This window comes from Lynx rufus, unplaced genomic scaffold (assembly GCF_022079265.1).
Source record: "Lynx rufus isolate CCGP_SWC_20201006 ecotype Redwood Valley unplaced genomic scaffold, mLynRuf1.p SCAF_15, whole genome shotgun sequence".
NCBI lineage: Eukaryota > Metazoa > Chordata > Mammalia > Carnivora > Felidae > Lynx > Lynx rufus.
The window spans coordinates 33,123,177-33,142,786 of NW_025814829.1; the positions used below are offsets into that span (position 1 = coordinate 33,123,177).

Genomic DNA, 19,610 nt, shown 5'->3' on the forward strand with positions numbered 1-19,610 from the left:
CTTAGATTCCCTTCTCTTCTAAGTGAAGTCTATCTATCTATCTATCTATCTATCTACCTACCTCCCCTCTGGTAACCATCAGTTTGTTCTCTATACTGAAGAGTCTGTTTCTTGGTTTGTCTCTCTCTCTCACTCTTTTTTTTCCTTTGTTTGGTTTCTTTCTTACATTCCACATATGAGTGAAATCATATGGTATTAGTCTTTCTCTGACTGACTGATTTCGCTTAGCATTATACTCTCTAGCTCCATCCATGTCGTGGCAAATGCCAAGAGTTCGTTCATTTTTTTATGGCTGAATAATACGCCATTGTGTGTATATACTTTACCCATTCATCTATTGATGGATTTGGGCTGCTTCCATAGTTTGGCTATTGTAAATAATGCTGCAGTAAACATAGGGGAACAATTATTTTCATTACTAAATGCTCCCCATGATAAATGTAGTTACCATCTGTCACTATACAAAGTTCTTATATTATTGACTATATTCCCTATTCTGTACTTTCCATTCCCATGACCTATTTATTTTATTACTGGAGGTTGTATCTCTTGATTCCTTCACCTCTTTTGCCCACAGCCCCCCCACTCCTACAACCACCAGTTTGTTCTCTGTATTTATGAGTCTGTTTCTGTTTGTTCATTCATTTTGTCTTTTAGATTCCACATGTAAGTGAAATCATATGGTATTTCTGTATTTCCGTCTGACTCATTTCACTTAGTATAATGCCTTCAAGGTCCATCCATGTTGTCGCAAATGACAAGATTTCATTCTTTTTTTACAGCTAATATTCCATTGTATGTGTGTGTATTCTTTATTCATTTATGTATGTAAATACATACATATTCTTTATTCATTCATCTATCAATGGACACTTAGGTTGCTTCAATATCTTGGCTATTATAAATAATGCTGCAGTAAACATAGGAGTGCACATATCTTTTTTTTCTCATTTTCTAGCTTTTATTATTATTTTTTCAAACATAATTTATTGTCAAGTTAGGTAACATACAGTGTATACAGTGTGCTCTTGGTTTTGGGTGTAGATTCCCATGATTCATTGCTTGCATACAATACCCAGTGCTCATCCCAAGAGGAGTGCACATATCTTTTGAATTAGTGTTTTTATTTTCCTGGGGGAAAGCCCAGAAGTAGAATTACTGGATCATGTAGTATTTCAATTTTTAATTTTTTGAGGAACTTCCATACTGTTTTCCATGGTGGCTACATCAAGCTACATTTACCAACAGTGCACAAGGATTCCCTTTTCTCCACATCCTCACCAACACTTGTTATTTCTTGTGTTTGTGATACTAGCCGTTCTGAAAAGTATGTGGTGACATTTCATTATGGTTTTGATTTGCATTTCATTGATGATTAGTGATGTTGAGCATCTTTTCATGTGTCTGCTGGCCATCTATATGCCTTTGGGAAAATGTCTATTCTGGTCCTCAATTTTTAATTGAATTTTTTGGTTTTTTGGTGTTGAGTTGTGTTAGTTCTTTATATAATTTTGGATATTAATCCTTTATTGTATATATCATTTGCAAATCTCTCCCCCATTCAGTAAGTTGCCTTTTCCTTTTCTTGACAGTTTCATTTGCTATAGAAGAGCTTTTTAGTTTGATATAATTCTAATATTTTATTTTTGCTTTTTTTTTTTTTTTTTCAACGTTTATTTATTTTTGGGACAGAGAGAGACAGAGCATGAACGGGGGAGGGGCAGAGAGAGAGGGAGACACAGAATCGGAAACAGGCTCCAGGCTCCGAGCCATTAGCCCAGAGCCTGACGCGGGGCTCGAACTCACGGACCGCGAGATCGTGACCTGGCTGAAGTCGGACGCTTAACCGACTGTGCCACCCAGGCGCCCCAATTTTTGCTTTTGTTTCCTTTGTCTGAGCAAACAAATACAGAAAAATATTGCTAAGGAGAATGTCTAAGAGGTTACTATGTGTCTTCTTTTAGGAGTTTTATGATTTCAGGTCTTACATTTAGGTCTTTAATTCATTTTGATTTTATGTTTGTGTATGGTGTGAGGAACTGTTCTAGTTTCATTCTTTTGCATGTGGGTGTCCAGTTTTCCCAGCACCCAGTTACTGAAGAGACAATGTTTCTTGCCTCCTTTCTTATAGATTAATTCACTGTGTAAGCGTGGGTTTATTTCTGACTCTCTATTCTGTTTTATTGGTCTTTGTGTCTATTTTTGGGCCAGTACCATACTGTTCTGATTATTGTAAATTTGTAGTATAATTTGAAATATGGGATTATGATACTTTCAGTTTTATTCTTTCTCAAGTTTGCTTTGGCTATTTGGGGTTTTTGTAGTTTCATTTTCTTTTTAATACAGTTGTGAATGGGATTGTTTCCTCAATTTCTTTTCGTGGTACTTTGTTATTATTGTATAAGAACACAACAGAGTCTGTATATTAATTTCATATCCTGCAGCTTTACTGAATTCATTCATTTGTTTTAATAGTTTTTGGTGGAGTCTTTAGGCATATATAGTATCATATCATCTGCAAATAGGGACAGTTTTACTTCCTTCTTACCAATTTGGATGCCTTTTATTTCTTTTTCTTGTCTGATTGTTGTGACTAAGACTTCCAATACTATTTTGAATAAAGGAGGTGAGAATGGCCATTCTTGTCTTGTTCCTCATCTAAAGAAAAGTTTTCAGCTTTTTATCATTATGATGTTAACTGTATTTTTGTCACATATGGGCTTTATTAAGTTGAAGTATGTTCTGTCTAAACCTACTTTGTTGAAAGCTTTTATCATGAATGAATGTTGAATTTTGTCAAATGTTTTTTCTGCATCTGTTGAGTTGATCATATGATTTTTATTGTTGATTTTGTTAATGTGGTGCATCACATTGATTTATTTGCAGCTATTGAATCATCCTTGCATCCCTGGAAAAAATCCTACCTGAGCCTTTTAATGTATTGTTGAATTCAGTTTGCTAATATTTTTGTTGAGGATTTGCAGCTGTGTTCATCAGGGGTATTAGTCTGTAATTTTCTTTTTTGTAAGGTCTTTGTGTGGTTTCAGTAGCATTGTAATGCTGGCCTCATAAAATGAATTTGGAAATGTTCCTTCTTATTATATTTTTTGGAATAGTTTGAGAAGTATAGATATTAGCTCTTTAAATGTTTGGTAGAATTCACCTGTGAATTCATCTGGTTCTAGACTTTTGCCCTTGGGAGGTTTTTGATTAGTGATTCATTTTTGTTACTAACAACCAGTCTTTAGATTTTTCTACTTCTTCCTGAATCAGTCTTAGAAAATTACATGTTTCTAGGAATTTATCCATTTCTTCTAAGTTGTCCAATTTTTTGGCATACAATTTTTCATGGTATTCTCTTATAATCCTTTATTTTCCTCTGGTGTCAGTTGTAATTTCTTTCATTTCTGACTTTATTTATTTGGGTCTCCTCTTTTTTCTTGTTGAGAATGGCTAAAGGTATGTAAATTTTGCTTACTTTTCAAAGAACTGGCTCTTAGTGTCATAATCTTTTATAGTCTCTATGTCATTTATTTATGCTCTGTTCTTTATTATTTCTTTCCTTCAACTGACTTTGGACTTTCTTTGTTCTTATTCTAGTTCCTTTAGGTATAATTTTAGATCGTTTATTTGAGATTTTTCTTGCTTTTTGAAGATTTTTCTTGCTTCTGAAGGCCTGTATCACTATAAACTTCCCTTTTAGAACTGCTTTTGCTTTGTCCCAAAGATTGTGAGCTACTATGTTCCCATTTTCATTTGTTTCCAGGTATGTTAATTTTCTCTTTGATTTCTTCATTGTCCCTTTGGTTATTTGGTAGCATATTGCTTAACTTCCATGTGTTTGTGTTTTTTCCAGTTTCTTCTTGTATTTTTAAAAAATGTTTGAGAGAGAGAGAGAGAGAGAGCATGAGCAAGCAGGGTAGGAGCAGAGAGGGGGAAACAGAGGATCCGAAGCAGATTCTGTGCTGATAGCAGAGAGCCTGATATGGTGCTCGAATTCACGAACTGTGAGATCATGACCTGAGCCAAAGTCGGATGCTTAAATGACTGAGCCACCCAGGCATCATTACAATTTTTAAATTTATTCTTGATTTCTGGTTTCATACCATTGTGGTCAAAAAAGATACTTGATATGATTTCAGTCTTCTTGAATTGATTGAGACTTGTTTTGTGGCCTAACATGTGATATATCTTAGAGAATTTTCCATGTGCACTTGAAAAGAATGTGTATTCTACTGTTTTTAGATGGCATGCTTTGTATGTATGTTAAGTTTATCTGGTTTTAATGGATCGTTCAAAGCCACTGTTTACTTATTTTCTGTTTGAGTGATTTATCCATTAATGTAAGTATGGGGGGGGCGTGTTAAAGTCCCCTACTGTTACTGTATTACTCAATTTCTCCCTTTATGTTTGTTAATATTTGCTTTATATAATTAGGACTTCTATGTTGGGTGCATAGTTATTTACAATTACTATACCTTTTTGTTGGATTGATTCCTTTATCATTATGCAATGCCCTTGTTTGTCTCCTTTTACAATCTTTGTTTTGAAGTATTTTGTCTAGGGTCGCCTGGGTGGCTCAGTCAGTTAAGCATCCGACTTTGGCTCAGGTCATGATCTCACGGTTTGCAAATCCAATCCCTGCATCAGGCTCTGTGCTGACAGCTCAGAGCCTGGAGCCTGCTTCAGATTCTGTGTCTTATCTCTCTGCCCCTCCCTCACTTATGCTCTGTCTCTTTCTCTCTGTCTCTCTCTCTCTCAACAATAAATGTTAAAAAAAATTTTTTTTTAAGTAAAGTATTTTGCCTAACCTAAATATTGCTACCCCAGCATTTTTTTCATCCATTTGCATGAAATATCTTTTTCCATCCCTTCACATCTGTATGTGTCATTAGGTCTGAAATGAATCTCTTGGTGGCAGCATATAGTTGGGTCTTGTTTTTATCCATTCTGTCACCTTATGTCTTTTGATTGGAGCAGTTAGTCCATTTACATTTAAAGTAATTATTGATGCGGGGTGCCTAGGGGGCTCAGTCAGTTAAGTGTTCAGCTTCAGCTCAGGTTGTGATCTCACAGTTTGTGGGTTTGAGCCCCATGTCGGGCTGTGTGCTGACAGCTCAGAGCCTGGAGCCTATTTCAGATTCTGTGTCTCTCGGTCTCTCTCTGCCCCTCCCCCACTCATGCTCCATCTCTGGCTCTCAAGAAGAAAATAAAACATTAAAAAAAAGATATTTTTAGACCTTTTTTTTAATGTTTATTTATTTTTTGAGAGAGACAGAGCACAAGCAGGGGAGGGGGAGAGAGAGAGGAGGAAGCAATCTGAGGCAGGCTTCAGGCTCTGAGCTGTCAGCACAGAGCCCAGTGCAGAGCTTGACCTCACAAGCTGTGAGATCACAACCTGAGCTGAGTTCAGATGCTTAACCGACTGAGCCACCCGGGTGCCCCCCACCCCCGCCAAAAAAAATATTTAAAGTAATTATTGATGCATATATACTTACTGCCATTTTAATTGTTTTAGGATTGTTTTTGTAGTTCTTCTCTCTTCCTTTCTTGCTCTCTTCCTTTGTGATTTGATGACTTTCTTTAGTGTTATGCTTGGATTTCTTTCTCTTTATTTTTTGTGTATCTATTATAGGTTTTGGGTTTGTTGTCACCATGAGATTCATATATAACATCCCATGTATATAGCAGCCTATTTGAAGTTGATGGTTGCTTAAGTTGAAACGCATTTTGAAAGCACTATTTTTTTACTCCCCCCTCCACTTTTTAGGTATATGATGTTATATTTTGTATCTTTTAATTTTTATCCCTCAGCTAATTTTTGTAGATATCATTGATTTTGCTACTTTTGTCTTTTAATCTTTATACTAGCTTTATAAGTGATTGATCTTCCTTTACTATATGTTTGCCTTTGCTAATGAAATTTTTTCCTTTCATAGTTATCTTCTATTTATGGCCCTTTTTTTTTTTTTTCTGTTTACAGTAGTCCTTTTAGAGGCACCTGGGTGGCTCAGTTGGTTAAGCACCTGACTCTCGATTTCGGCTCAGGTCATGATCTCACAGTTTATTGCTTCGAGCCCTGTGTTGGGCTTCATTAGTCCCTTTAACATTTCTTGTAAGGCCGGTGTAGTGGTGATGAACTCCTTTAACTTTTATTTGTCTTGGAAACTCTTTATCTCTCCTTGAATTCTGAATGATAATCTTGCCCGGTAGAGTATTCTTCATTGTGGGTTTTTTCCTTTCAGCATTTTGAATATATCCTGCTACTCCCTTTTGCCCTGCAAAGTTTTTGCTGAGAAATCAGCTGATAGCCTTATGGAGCTCCCCATGTACATAAGTATTTTCTTTTCTGTTGCTGCCTTTAAGATTCTTTAACTTGTTGACGCTTTAATTATTATGTGCCTTGGTGTGGTCCTCCTTGGGTTCATCTTCTTTGGGGCTCTCTTTGTTTCCTGGAATTGGATGTCTGTTTTTTATCGCCAGGTTGTGGAAGTTTTCAGCTATTATTTCTTCAAATAAGTTTTCTGCTCTTTTCTTTTTCTGGGACCTCTCTAATGCAAATGTTAGTATGCTTGATGTTGTCCCAGAGGTCCCTTAACTTCCTTATTTTTAAAAATTCTTTTTTCTTTTTTGTTGTTCAGCTTGAGTATCTTCCAGATCTCTGATTCATTCTTCTGCATTCTCTAATCTGCTTATTGATTCCCTATGGTTTGTTTTTCATTTCAGTCATTATATTCTTCACCTCTGGTTGGTTCTTTTTTATATTTTGTGTCTCTTTTTTGAAGTTCTCAGTGAGTTCGTCCACTCTTCTCTCAAGTCCTGTGAGTATCTTTCTGACCATTACTTTGAACTCTGTCAGGTACATTACTTACTCATCCCTGTCTTGTTTAGTTCTTTTTCTGAGATTTCTCTTTTATGCTTTTCTTTGAGACATATTCCTCTCCCTTCTTTTGTCTGACCTTCTGTGTTTGTTTCTGTGAGTTGGGTGGAAGAGCTACCTCTCCTGGTCTTGAAGGAGTGGACTTACGTAATAACATCCCCTGTGTAGAATTTGTGTGCCTGGCTGCTTTGGCTGATTAGCTGGAGCTGGATTTGGTCCAGGCCAAAGATCCTGGGGTGCTCCATGCCAAAGGCCACCCTGGTGGGACAAGTAGAGTTGGAGCAGATACAGTCTGGGAGGGTTCCCCTTGCAGGACAGCTGGAGCTGGTGTGTGCTAGGGGCCTGGACTCTGTTCCCATCTGTGCTCTCCAGGGGGAGGAGGAATGTAAACAGTGGTGCTCACTGGCATCTCCAAACCCAAAGTGAGTTCCAGCAGTTTCCCCATTGTTTGGTAGATGTTCTAGTAGTAAAAGTTGCCCTTTAAACCACTGTTTTGTTTTTTTATGTTGCTGTGCCCCAGGCCAGACGAATCTGCATGGGGGACAGTTCTGTGATATCTCTCCTACTGCAAATCATAGGGTCTGCAGTGGGGTTCCCATTGTTACCCTGTCTCTGTCTCTCTTGCTGTTCTCTACATGGTCCCTTTATGTTCTATTATGCAGAAACTGTTCAATCAGCCCTAAGGTCTTCTTCAGGAGGAATTGCTCTATGCATGGATTCTACGTGTCTGTGGGAGGACATGAGTTCAGGGTCTTCCTAGCCTTCCATCTTGGGCCCCTAGGCCAACAGTAGCTACACTTTTTAACAGGCAGAAACTCCCCATATGCTTGGGAGAAATGAATGAATGTAACTGTGCATAAATGAATAGAAGGAAATAAAATGAATGAATGAAATATGGAACGGTCACCTATATATCTTCTGTACCTTTCAAGGCCCAAGATCTGTTTGATACCATTATGTAAGCCCTTCCAAAGACCTCCAATGTTGAAATTCTCCAAGATAGTTTTCCCATAATTTAAGATAGTACTTGCTGTGGCTTCATTATTATGAAATGTTAGCTTACAGTGAAACCCATTCAATCTGTAGATGAAGGGAACATATGTAAAGAATTAAATTTATTTATAGTCTTTGGCCCACTTTACAATTAGAAAACTTGCTAGGCATAGGAATATGTTCTTTTTGGCCTTGATTTTGTTCTCAGAGTAACTGCCATTCATTCACCAAACTTCTGTTGTGGGCATAATTCGTCTAGGAATTATGACAAGCAATATATGATCCCTGTCTTTAAGACACTTGTAGTCTAAAAGGGGAAACTAAGGCATGCATATATGAAAAAATAATAATATAACAGACTAAAATCAATGTCATAAGTCCAATAGATGTCTGTCACGTGACAGTTATGTAGCTACTAAAACGATAAGGGAACTTGGAAGAAGAGATAACTTTGTAAGCTGCAGTGGTTAGGAAAGGTGTTTTGGAAGAGGTAAAATTTGAACTGAATCTTGAGATACAGCTACAGAACTATCCCATTTGGTGGCACAAAAATTATTTTATCCATATGAATATTCCTTCCTGTCTGAACACTGGATGTGGTGTGAGTTTTGTTGATTGCTGCTGTTGAATCTTAAATGTAAGCTTTATAAACGTGAGCTTTAAAGTCAATGCTTTGGGGCGCCTGGGGTCGGTTAAGCGTCGACTTCGGCTCAGGTCATGATCTCACAGTCCGTGAGTTCGAGCCCCGCGTCGGGCTCTGTGCTGACAGCTCAGAGCCTGGAGCCTGTTTCCGATTCTGTGTCTCCCTCTCTCTCTGCCCCTCCCCTGTTCATGCTCTGTCTCTCTCTGTCTCAAAAATAAATAAACATTAAAAAAAAAAATTTAAAGTCAATGCTTTGTGCTATCAACAATAGCCAAAGTATGGAAAGAGCCCAAGGGTCCGTGGAGTATAACTCGGCAATGGAGTATTACTCGGCAATCAAAAAGGATGAAATCTTGCCATTTGCAACTATGTGCATGGAACTAGAGGATATTATGCTAAGCGAAATTAATCAGTCAGAGAAAGACAAATATCATATGACTGCACTTATCTGAGGACTTTAAGATACAAAACAGATGAGCATAAGGGAAGGGAAGCAAAAATAATATAAAAACAGGGAGGGGGATAAAACATAAGAGACTCTTAAATATAGAGAACAAACAGAGGGTTGCTGGAAGGGGTTGTGGGAGGTGGGGTGGGCTAAATGGGTAAGGGGCATTAAGGAATCTACTCCTGAAATCATTGTTGCACTATATGCTAACTAACTTGGATGTAAATTAAAAAATAAATTATAAAAAAATAAAAGTAAATAAAGTCAATGCTTTGGTGGAAACATTTTTCCATATAAGGGAAACCTAATTTTGAAAACCAAGGAATTTATTACTGTATGGACGGAGCAATGGTTAGTAACATGATTTTTATATGCCTAGGAAAATCAGACAAAATACTAACAATTTTGTTTTTGTTTTAGACAGACTACTCTGATAGTTTACATTTTATCTTTTCTTGGAATGGTTATATTTACTTTCACATTGGACCTTGGATACAGTATCGTTGTGTTTGTTACTGGAGGGGTGCTTGGGTAAGCATCAAACGTGTTTAGGGGGAATGATAGCATGCTGTTATAATTGTGAAATATTACTACTATGGTTTTAAATTTTTAGTTCATCCAAATGTCCTTAGAAATATTTTAAACTTTAAAGAATCTGTGCTGTGCATATAAATTTGTAATTCTTTAGAATACAAAAAGTTTGAAAATGTTTTTTGGTATATATGACAGGTGAAAAATGATAAGCCTTACTTAGTCCGGGTAACATTATTTAGTTAGAAAAACAACTGACTTAGCGAATCAGAGGTAATTTTTTTTCAGAAAAAGGAAAACTTGGGAACTGCTTTGCTTTTCAGTTCTTCTGTCCTTGGACTGATTGGTGAATAATAATAGGGGCTTGCTTTCACACATCAAGTTCAAAATCTTTAGTTATTTGATCACTAGAATAGGGCTGAGAAGTAGAATGATTGCCACAGTGTATGCTATTGTCCTTCAGTTAATTGTTTCTGTAATTCTGGATTTATTTTCGTAGTTTCTTCATGACTGGTTACCTCCCATTGGGTTTTGAATTTGCTGTTGAAATCACTTACCCTGAATCTGAAGGCACCTCATCTGGTCTTCTTAATGCTGCCGCACAGGTAAACCCCTGACCTCTCTTAAATCTGAGATGAGTAGTTTACAGACTATTCTAAATTTTTTTTTAATGTTTATTTATTTTTGAGAGAGAGAGAGAGAGAGAGAGACAGAGCATAGTGGAGGAGGGGCAGAGAGAAACAGAGACGCAGAATCCAAAGCAGGCTCCAGGCTCCGAGCTGTCAGCACAGAACCCGATGCAGGGCTCAAACTCATGAACTGCGAGATCATGACCTGAGCCAAAGTTGGTCACCCAACCAACTGAGCCACCCAGGCGCCCCAGTTTACTGGGTATTCTAGTGAATAAGAAGTTTAAACTTTCTGCCTTTCCAAATCATATGAATAAAATAGTTAAGAAAAGTTCTCAGGAAAACATTACACTTATTTCAAAGAAGCAAATTCAACAACAATTATTTCCTCTTATTTTTTTTTAGATATTTGGAATTCTGTTCACATTGGCTCAAGGAAAACTCACAACAGACTATAGTCCTAAAGCAGGAAACATTTTCCTCTGTGTTTGGATGTTTCTAGGCATCATTTTAACAGGTAAATGAGGGTATTTTCCTGACAAAAGTACTTGTGTCATATCGTCTTTATATTTTTCACGTATATTGATTCTCAGTGGCTTCCAGAACTCAAAGGGAAAGAGGAAATAAAAAGCGGGATTATACTACTTATTTTTTCCCAAGGATATGAATCTATGAATTAATTTTTCAGATTTTAACTTCAATACCATTACTATGCATAAAAACCAAAGCCAGCGTATGAAGAGTCGGTAAAGATCTGGAATCGGCAGACCTGGACTCGAGTTCTGACTCTGCTGCTCACTCGCTGTGTGACTTTAGACAAATTGCTTAAACTCTCATATCCTCCTTTTCTCATTCACGTAATAGGGTATTAAAAAGCCTGCCATAGAGGGTTGCTATGAGGATTAACTGAAGTGGTTCATGAAAAGCTCCTAGCCTGGTGTCTGGCACTTAGGACGTGCCCAGTCACGTCAGCGGTTACCAGAATGAGTGGCGGTGGAAACGGCACAAGGGATGGTTAGTCAGTTCGTACACTTCTTAGGTGTAATCGGAATAGACATGGGCAGGAACGACGGCGGGGCCCAACTTTTAGAGAAGGAGCGTGGAAAAGGACTTTAATCCGTACTTTGTCCGGGTGCATGAGCATAAAAGTGGATTTAGAAGCAAGGCTTAATGTCCACAGTGTTTCCACACCCACGCTGGCTTCTACTGTTATCTCACTGTGTTAATTTCTCTCTGCAGTCCTTTTCCCTCCTCAGACGGCAGCTAAACTCTTATACGGTGTACGGATACCTACCAAGCAAACCACACTTCCTGCCTCCTCCCTTGTCCTTGATGCTCCAATGATCCCAAACTCCCTCTGGTGCCAAATTCTTGGCTGTTCTATTCCTGTCTCACATTCTTTGCATATCCTGTTTGCTGCCTGCCTAGATGCCTTCCTCTCTCTTCTTACCTGCTTGACAAGTTCCTACTCATTTTTCAAGTTTCAATGCAAATATGTCTTCTCTGGCAAGCCTTCCCTGAATTTTCTCTGGACTGACATGGGCTTTTTTTCTCCCATGTTCCCACTGTACCTTGTACATATGTGCATTATTGCAATTATCCTACAGTGTTATAATTGTTTGCATGGTAATATTTACCTAGATGGGCGAGTGCTCTATGGAAAGAATTGTGCTTTTCATCTTTGGTTCCTAGCATCCTGTATTTATTCATTAATGAATGATTTGCTAATTAAGCTATGGCTTAGAGAGGCCCTGGTATTATTTCATGCTACAAGGATGCTATTGGATATTATGGTACTACAGTGTGCTAAATTTGACAATATCAAAGAAGACTTTGTGCCGCTTAGAGAAAAGCATATCCATATATGCTCTTTGGTAACATCAACTCTTTGGGGTTTTTCTGTTTCAGCATTAATCAAGTCTGATCTCAGAAGACACAATATAAATATAGGAATTGCAAATGGTGATATTAAAGCTGTAAGTAATGAATATTTTTATGATTAAACTATTGAGAAATGTGTGAAACCTGTCTGCTAGTCAGCTATTTTGTATTCCTGAGCCAATCATTGATCTGCCATAATGGCAGATGCCAGATGCTGTAAGTTGTTTTTATTTCCTGATTCTTTCTGCAGGTACCAGTTGAAGATACAGTTGAAGATAGTCCCACAGATCAAGAATCAAAAACTATTGTGATGTCCAAGCAGTCAGAATCGGCAATTTGAGGTGAAAAAAAAGTTAACATCATGCGATACTTGAGCAGTAAGGCTTGGTTTAAACGTTATGGGATATGGATACTTCCTTGAAAATTATTACGTGACCCATAATTATTATCTTGCTTAATTGTAACCTTAAGCAATATTTTGCTTAGCAGACTTTGGCTCATCTCATATTAACACTACCATTTATCAACTGAGCCTTCCATTCATAGTCCTCTCTTGTCAACCTGAAAGTAAGCTTCTTGATGTGTATTTTCCAAAAGTGGTTTTGTTGTGTTTTGTTTTGTTTTGTTTCTTTGTAGAAAATGGAAGGTTGGAAGGCTTTCTGAAATGATAATGTGGAGGCCTAATCCCCGTAAATCACATAGGACTTCATGCAATTTAGAACCAAGTGACCAATATATTCCTAATTGGCTCCTTTCCATTGTTCTGATCTACTGTCCAGTGACCCTCAGTAGGAGTACATTACACCAACACGACACTCCTGGCCCATCAAAGGACAGCACTGGGATGACACCTGCACAGAACCTCTAAGATTTTTCCCATTTCTTATATTCTTGTTAAACAGTGCTTTGTAATGTGTACTGTCAGTGGCCATCAAAACTATCGTGGGAACAGGTTGAACCCATGACTTTGGTCTTAGACTTGAATTCTAATGAAGCTAAGGGGCCCAGACAGACTCATTGTCTTGAGTTCTCTGCACTGCCTTCCAACCATGGTATAAATGCTAATACTATTTTCTCACTTCAACTTGACAGTAATTTTGTACCCACTGCCTTGCTTACTCTTTTTTCAACACGGGCAAGATTGGAGATATTGTCACTTCAGCTCCATACCACTCAGAGTAAAGCAAATATCACAGTAAAGTGACTCAAATGAATTCTTTGGTTTCCCAATACACATAAAAGTCATGTTTACACTGTTCTGTAGTCTAGTAAGTGTGCAATAGACTGCAGGAACAATGGACATACCTTCAGTGAAAAAAGACTTATTGCTAAAAAATGCTAACCATCAGCTGAGCTTTCAGTAACTCATAATCACCACCATTGGTCACCAAAACAAATATAATAATGAAAAAGGTTGAAATATTGCATGAATTACAAAATGTGACACAGACACAAAATGAGCAAATGCTTGGAAAATTGGCACCAATATACTTGCTCAATTCAGGGTTGCCCCAAACCTTCAAGTTGTTGGAAAAAAAAAAAACCCATAATATCTGTGAAGTGCAGTAAATCAAAGCACAATAAAATGAGGTATGCCTATATATATAACTTTGTAGTAAGACAATGTCATCCTATGTGTTACTGGTTTTTTCATGTTTTCTTGTATCATCCCTAATACTTTTGCTTCAGTATTGCAAAGAAATCTGTGGTGACTTAGCCTAGGAGTTCTCATTTAGTGAAGACCTCTTAAGATGCTTTAATTCTCTACGAACATCTGTATGACCATTCTCCTTTGAGGAATACTGTGCCCAGGTATGTGCTCCTGCAGTGTATTGTGGGAGTGTATCCTTTCTTCACCCGACTGTACATACTGTTCCAAAAGTCTGCTCTTTCACATGCTCAGGGTAAGGAGAATAGGACCAAATGTGCTTCTACAGTGCCTACCACTGCGTTTTGTTTACAATGAGAATTTACATGTTGTTCACGTCCTGACTCTCTAAGCTCATAGGGAATATCTTTAGAATACTAACATCTAAACAGCCATAATATTTACATTATGTCCACATAAACAACAACAACAAAAAGCCAATCAGGTGTGCCCTTGAAGTAAATTAGCGATTCTGATTTGGGCAGATTATATGCATTGCTTTATGTTGATATTATAACATTCTCTGTAATCAAATGACAGTAAATGATGTAGAATCTTACCTGGAGAATGTGTCACCAGAAGAACTTAGCTGGGAATCAGAAGCTCTGGGTCTGTGACTGTCTGGGTCACAGACCTGGGTCTGTGTCCCTGTCACTCTCTGGGCAGCGTTTTCCTTATCCATGTAATGAATGTATTCACTTTGATCTCAAAGACCTTTTTTGCATCTTCAATGCCATTCATCATGGGGTAGACCAAATCAGGTACCGTGGGAACTTAAATCTAGCTAGAGAAAAATCCCCTAGAGAATTGGATTAACAGCTGTGATTGTTACTTTGTGGATCTGGGGGATTTAAAATCTTTTTTTTTTTTTTTTTTTTTTTTTTTTTTTTTTTTTTAGCTTTTTTATTCAGTTGGTGATAGCTCAGGCAGAATATGCTGAATCATTAACTTCCTTAGATATTTACATTATAGGTTTTATGACCAAAAATATATCCTAAGATCCCTCCTAAATAATTATTTTTATTTTTGAACTATCAGTGTTGTTTTAAACAATCATGTACTTGTTGAGTTCCCTAGCTTTTGAAAAAAAATTACAGATAAAGGTTGGAATACTTTATTTCCGAAAAGCATATGCATATATATGTCATGTGTATCTTCCTTTGTTGATTAGAAAAAGGATGAAATAGGATGTGACAAAATGCAAAATGAATTGATAATTTTTCTGTATTTTGAGTTAAAGTTGCCTGTAATTTGTGAAACAAGAAATGTCATATAATTCTATGTCTGATCTTTGGAAAATAGAGTTGGGTAACCATCACTTCTGTAAATTTTAACAAAATAATTTTAGAAAGAAATTGGATGCTTTCAAAAGCTGTTGCATTTATAAATTATGCAGAAAAGAAAAATACTAGCTTTTGCCTTTTGTGAATGTTGGAGAAATGTCTTTAAAATATTGTTTATATGTAAACTCAGAATATGCCAGAAGAATTCCTGTCTGTATGAAGTCATCTTTCATGTTTGAAATTTTGCTTTTTGTACTGTTTGTCTGTATGCTTGTTCTTCAGTGTTTCAGACCTGAAATAAATTTATTTTTTTAATGTTAATTTTGTGTGGCTTTTTGAAAAAAATTTTAAGCTGTTAATTTATTTTTTGAGAGAGAGTGTGAGCCAGGTGGGAGATGGGTGGGGCAGAGAGAAGGAGACAGAATGTGAAGCAGGCTCCTCACTGTCAGCACGGAGCCCAACGCAGGCCTCGAACCCCTGAACCTTGAGATCATGACCTGAGCCGAAGTCAGACACTTAACCGACTGAGCCGCCCAGGCACCCCTAAGTTCTGATACTTAGGTACACATGGGGAGTGGAAAGGGACTGTAAGATTTCAGAATGAGCCAAGGAGGGAGCAAGTGTTTTGTGGAGCACAACAAGGAGACCAAGTTCACCAGGGTCAGTGCTCAAACAGCACAGCAGGGAGGGATTAATCTCCTCCCCTTGCTTTTTGGTGCCTGACCCCTCCTTGGGCAGATAGGTGCCTACAAGGAGCCATCTGGGACACTACACCTAAGCTTCAGACTTTACCCGTTTCTCCTGGGAGCATGTGCCTGCGTGGTACCTTATATCTATAGCAGGTGTTAATTTTTTCTCAAGACCTTGCTGATTAACATAATAAAACCAAACTCTAATTTTCTTCATTAAAAAATAGATATGATGGACGTGCATTCTTCATAAGAGTCAGTGAGATAATACATGAAAAAACATTTAGCTGAAAGCTTGACATAGCCAACACTCAAACGTTTTGGCTACTATTTTTATGCATTAATGATTGGTAACTAGCAACATATTACCACTTAAAAGTATTTGGATTTGAAGAGAAAAGTTCAAGTGACTTACATCAAAAGAATACCAATCAGGAGTGCCTGGGTGGCTCAGTCAGTTAAGCGTCTGATTCTTGACTTCAGCTCAGGTCATGATCTCATTGTTCATGGGTTCAAGCCCCTTGTCGGGCTCTGCACTGACAATGTGGAGCCTGCTTGGGACTCTCCCCCTCTCCTCTCTCTCTGCCCAAAAGAATACCACTGAGAAAAATTGAGGTTCTGGGGAGAGAGCATAGAGAAGACACTTAGGGAGGAGGAGAATGACCTGGCAAGGGGCTGCCCCTTCCACATCCTCCTGAAGCTAGTCCTGGAGGACTAATAAACTGGTTGGCAAGGATTCAGGAAATGGTGAGATTGAGAGTGGAGGCTGGATGAAAGATTAGCCTACCTACGGCAGTGACTTCCAAAGGTTTTGGTCCCAGAAAACTTTTACATTTAAGAATCATTGAGGGGCGCCTGGGTGGCGCAGTCGGTTAAGCGTCCGACTTCAGCCAGGTCACGATCTCGCGGTCCGTGAGTTCGAGCCCCGCATCAGGCTCTGGGCTGATGGCTCGGAGCCTGGAGCCTGTTTCCGATGCTGTGTCTCCCTCTCTCTCTACCCCTCCCCCGTTCATGCTCTGTTTCTCTCTGTCCCAAAAAAAATAAATAAAAAACGTTGAAAAAAAATTAAAAAAAAAAAAAAAAGAATCATTGAGCAACATCAGGCGCCTGGTGCTCAGTCAGTTAAGTGTCCGACTTTGGCTCAGGTCATGATCTCACAGTTCATGGGTTCGAGCCCCACATCAGGCTCTGTGCTGACAGCTCAGAGCCTGGAACCTGCTTCAGATTCTTCTGTATCTCCCTCTCTCTGCCCCTCCCCCACGCATGCTCTAGCTCTCCTTCAAAAATAAACATCAAAAAAAAAAAAAATCATTGAGGAACCCAAAAGAACTTTTGTTTTTCTGAGTTATAGCTGTCAATATTTATCATACTAGAAATTAAAACAAAACTATTTTATTCATTTAAAAATAACTTCATTACATCATCACATAAATTACATTTTTATGACAAATAACTATTTTCCAAAACCAATATAGTGAGAACAGTGATACTTTTCAATCTCTAAAGACTACAAAAGCCTTCAATGTCTGGCTTCATAGAAGACTGCTGGATTCTCATACCTGATCCTACCTTCAGTCTGTAGAGATACGCTACTTTGATGTGTTTGAAGAAAAAACCTTGTGCACATGTGCAGTTGGAAAAGGACAAGTATTTTAACAGTCTTTTCAGGTAATTGTAGGTATTCTGGACACTGTGGCAAGTTGGAACTGGTAGTATCTTAAAGGTTAGTTGCTATGTGGAATCTGAAGCCATATCAATAAACTTTTCCTATTTTGTTAACATTAACATCCAATGGTCTGTCTTGTACTTCCAACAGATCTTTAACAGTGCATGGTTTTGTAACATTATGCACTGGCATTTGGAAAGTATTACTTCACTGAGTTACGCAGCTCTTCAAAAGATTGATATATCTCTGGGGCGCCTGGGTGGCTCAGTCAGTTAAGCGTCCGACTTCAGCTCAGGTCACGATCTCACGGTTCGTGAGTTCGAGCCCCGCGTCGGGCTCTGGGCTGATGGCTCAGAGCCTGGAGCCTGCTTCCGATTCTGTGTCTCCCTCTCTCTCTGCCCCTCCCCCGTTCATGCTCTGTCTCTCTCTGTCCCAAAAATAAATAAACGTTAAAAAAAAATAAAAAAAAAAGATTGATATATCTCATTATATGACGCCAGATAAGTCACATTTGTTAATACCTCTGATCTCATCAGAAAGGCTTTTAAGTGTTGGGAAGCAGTCAAGCTCATGTGAGTTTCCTAAAATTTGTTTTGGTAGATGCAGGTTTTCCTGATGTTAAAGCAGTGAAAAAGGCAAATCATTTCTCTATGGTATTATTAAAGAGTTTGACACGGATTCCCTGAAAAGGGTCTTGGGGACTCCTAAGGTTCTGCCAACCACACTTTGAGAACCACTCTTCTAGAAAAGAGATTGGCTGTCATCAATGCAGTCAATTGACAATGTGAGAAACTAGGGAGAGTGGACAGAACAAGGTCAAAGATCAAAGGCCTCTAATGAGACAGATGGAGGAAGAGTCATTGGAGACAGAAAGGAGCTTGTGGGAAAGAAAGGTAAAAACTGGGCAGCCAAAGAGAAGAGAATAAACTGGAAGCCATAAAAAATGTTACCCATACCTCTTTTCATACTACTTTAATTATAATTAGTGCGGTATTTCAAGCTGAAGTTTCCAGTTTTATTTGGTTTTATAAATAGCTAAATGTTAAGGTGAGACATGAAATATAACGAGTACATAGCGTTGTTACCATTACCCTCTAGTAAACAGGGCCTTTAAAATCTAAGACCTTTCTCAGTTCCCATTGAGAATCACTAGAATGACATTTAGATTGTCAGTGGAAAAAACTTTCATCCGGGAAAAAAAAAGATACCGTTCTTATTTTCCACAGCAGGCAAAGATGTATAGATAAGTAACACATTCTGAAGTCAGTAGTTTCTCCTGTGACCCACCTGCCCAGTCAGCTTTCAGGACCAAGACACCTGCCTATACCATGCTGCCCCTCCCTCTCTGCAAGGGGAGACAGTCATCTGTGTAGGTGACAATCTGCCCCGAAGTGACTTCAGGGTTCTTGATAGGATCCTGTGCCTGGAAAATGCCTTTCTGACATCTCACAGGAGATAAAATACCTTTGTGTCCCCAAAGAGAGGTAAGGTTTCAGAGCACACTGACCACCAAGAGGGGATATCTTTTCTTAAATCTGTACTAAGGTCTAGAGATGTCCTTGAGCAGGTTTGAATGGAAGGGAGGAGGAGACATGGTCTGGAGGCCCTCCTTTGATAAAGGAGGAGAACGATATGGGGGGTGGGGGGCATAGGGGAGCGGGAATCATTAAGATAAGGTGTGTGAGCTTCATTTTCCACTTAGACAAATGCCTGATATTGTTTTAAGTATTCATTTGCATTTTCCCTTTCATTTGTTTTTTTAAGCCCATGATGAAATGGTCATTGTAAAGAGAACAAACTGTTAGAAGCTGGTAGAAACTGGATTTCTGGGGCGCCTGGGTGGCTCGGTTGAGCGTCAGACTCTTGATTTTGGCTCTGGTCATGATCTCAGGGTGGTGGGATCGAGCCCCAAGTCAGGCTCCGTGCTGAGTGTGGAGCCTGCTTAAGATTTTTCTCTCTCTCTCTCTGCCCCTCCTCTGCTTATGTGCGCACACACTCTCTCTCAACTTAAAAAAAAAATTAAAAAGGAACTTGATTTCTGGTTGGAGCCTCTGGGTCTTGATTGATAAATGCTGCTTGAGCGCCTCTCTTTCTCTGGGAAATGTCTGGTTCTTCTGGGGACTGAAATGGCTCCTAATCCCTGAGATTAACTGACAGATTAAGCTTTCATAAAGCCTCATGATGCACAAAAACTAAGTTGAAATAAGAGTGAGAGTTATTTCCTTTTCAGCAAAAAGCCTGAATCCTTCAAAACATATTCTTGACCCAAAACTAAGACAGATAAGCTCTGGATCATCCTGTCTAGGGCAGGATCTATGT

The 19,610-nt window shown here is 38.5% G+C and overlaps 1 protein-coding gene across 1 annotated transcript in view; it reads left to right on the plus strand.

Annotated features, from left to right (window-relative positions):
- The window catches only part of FLVCR1 (FLVCR heme transporter 1), a 36,301-nt gene extending 21,786 nt beyond the window's left edge, over positions 1-14,515 (plus strand). The window contains exons 6-10 of the mRNA XM_047076823.1: positions 9,385-9,495; positions 9,995-10,100; positions 10,530-10,641; positions 12,033-12,100; positions 12,256-14,515. Of these exons, the coding sequence (XP_046932779.1) occupies positions 9,385-9,495; positions 9,995-10,100; positions 10,530-10,641; positions 12,033-12,100; positions 12,256-12,345 (487 nt within the window). The 3' untranslated portion in view covers positions 12,346-14,515. The remainder of the gene's footprint in view (positions 1-9,384; positions 9,496-9,994; positions 10,101-10,529; positions 10,642-12,032; positions 12,101-12,255) is intronic.
- The last annotated feature ends 5,095 nt before the right edge of the window (positions 14,516-19,610 follow it).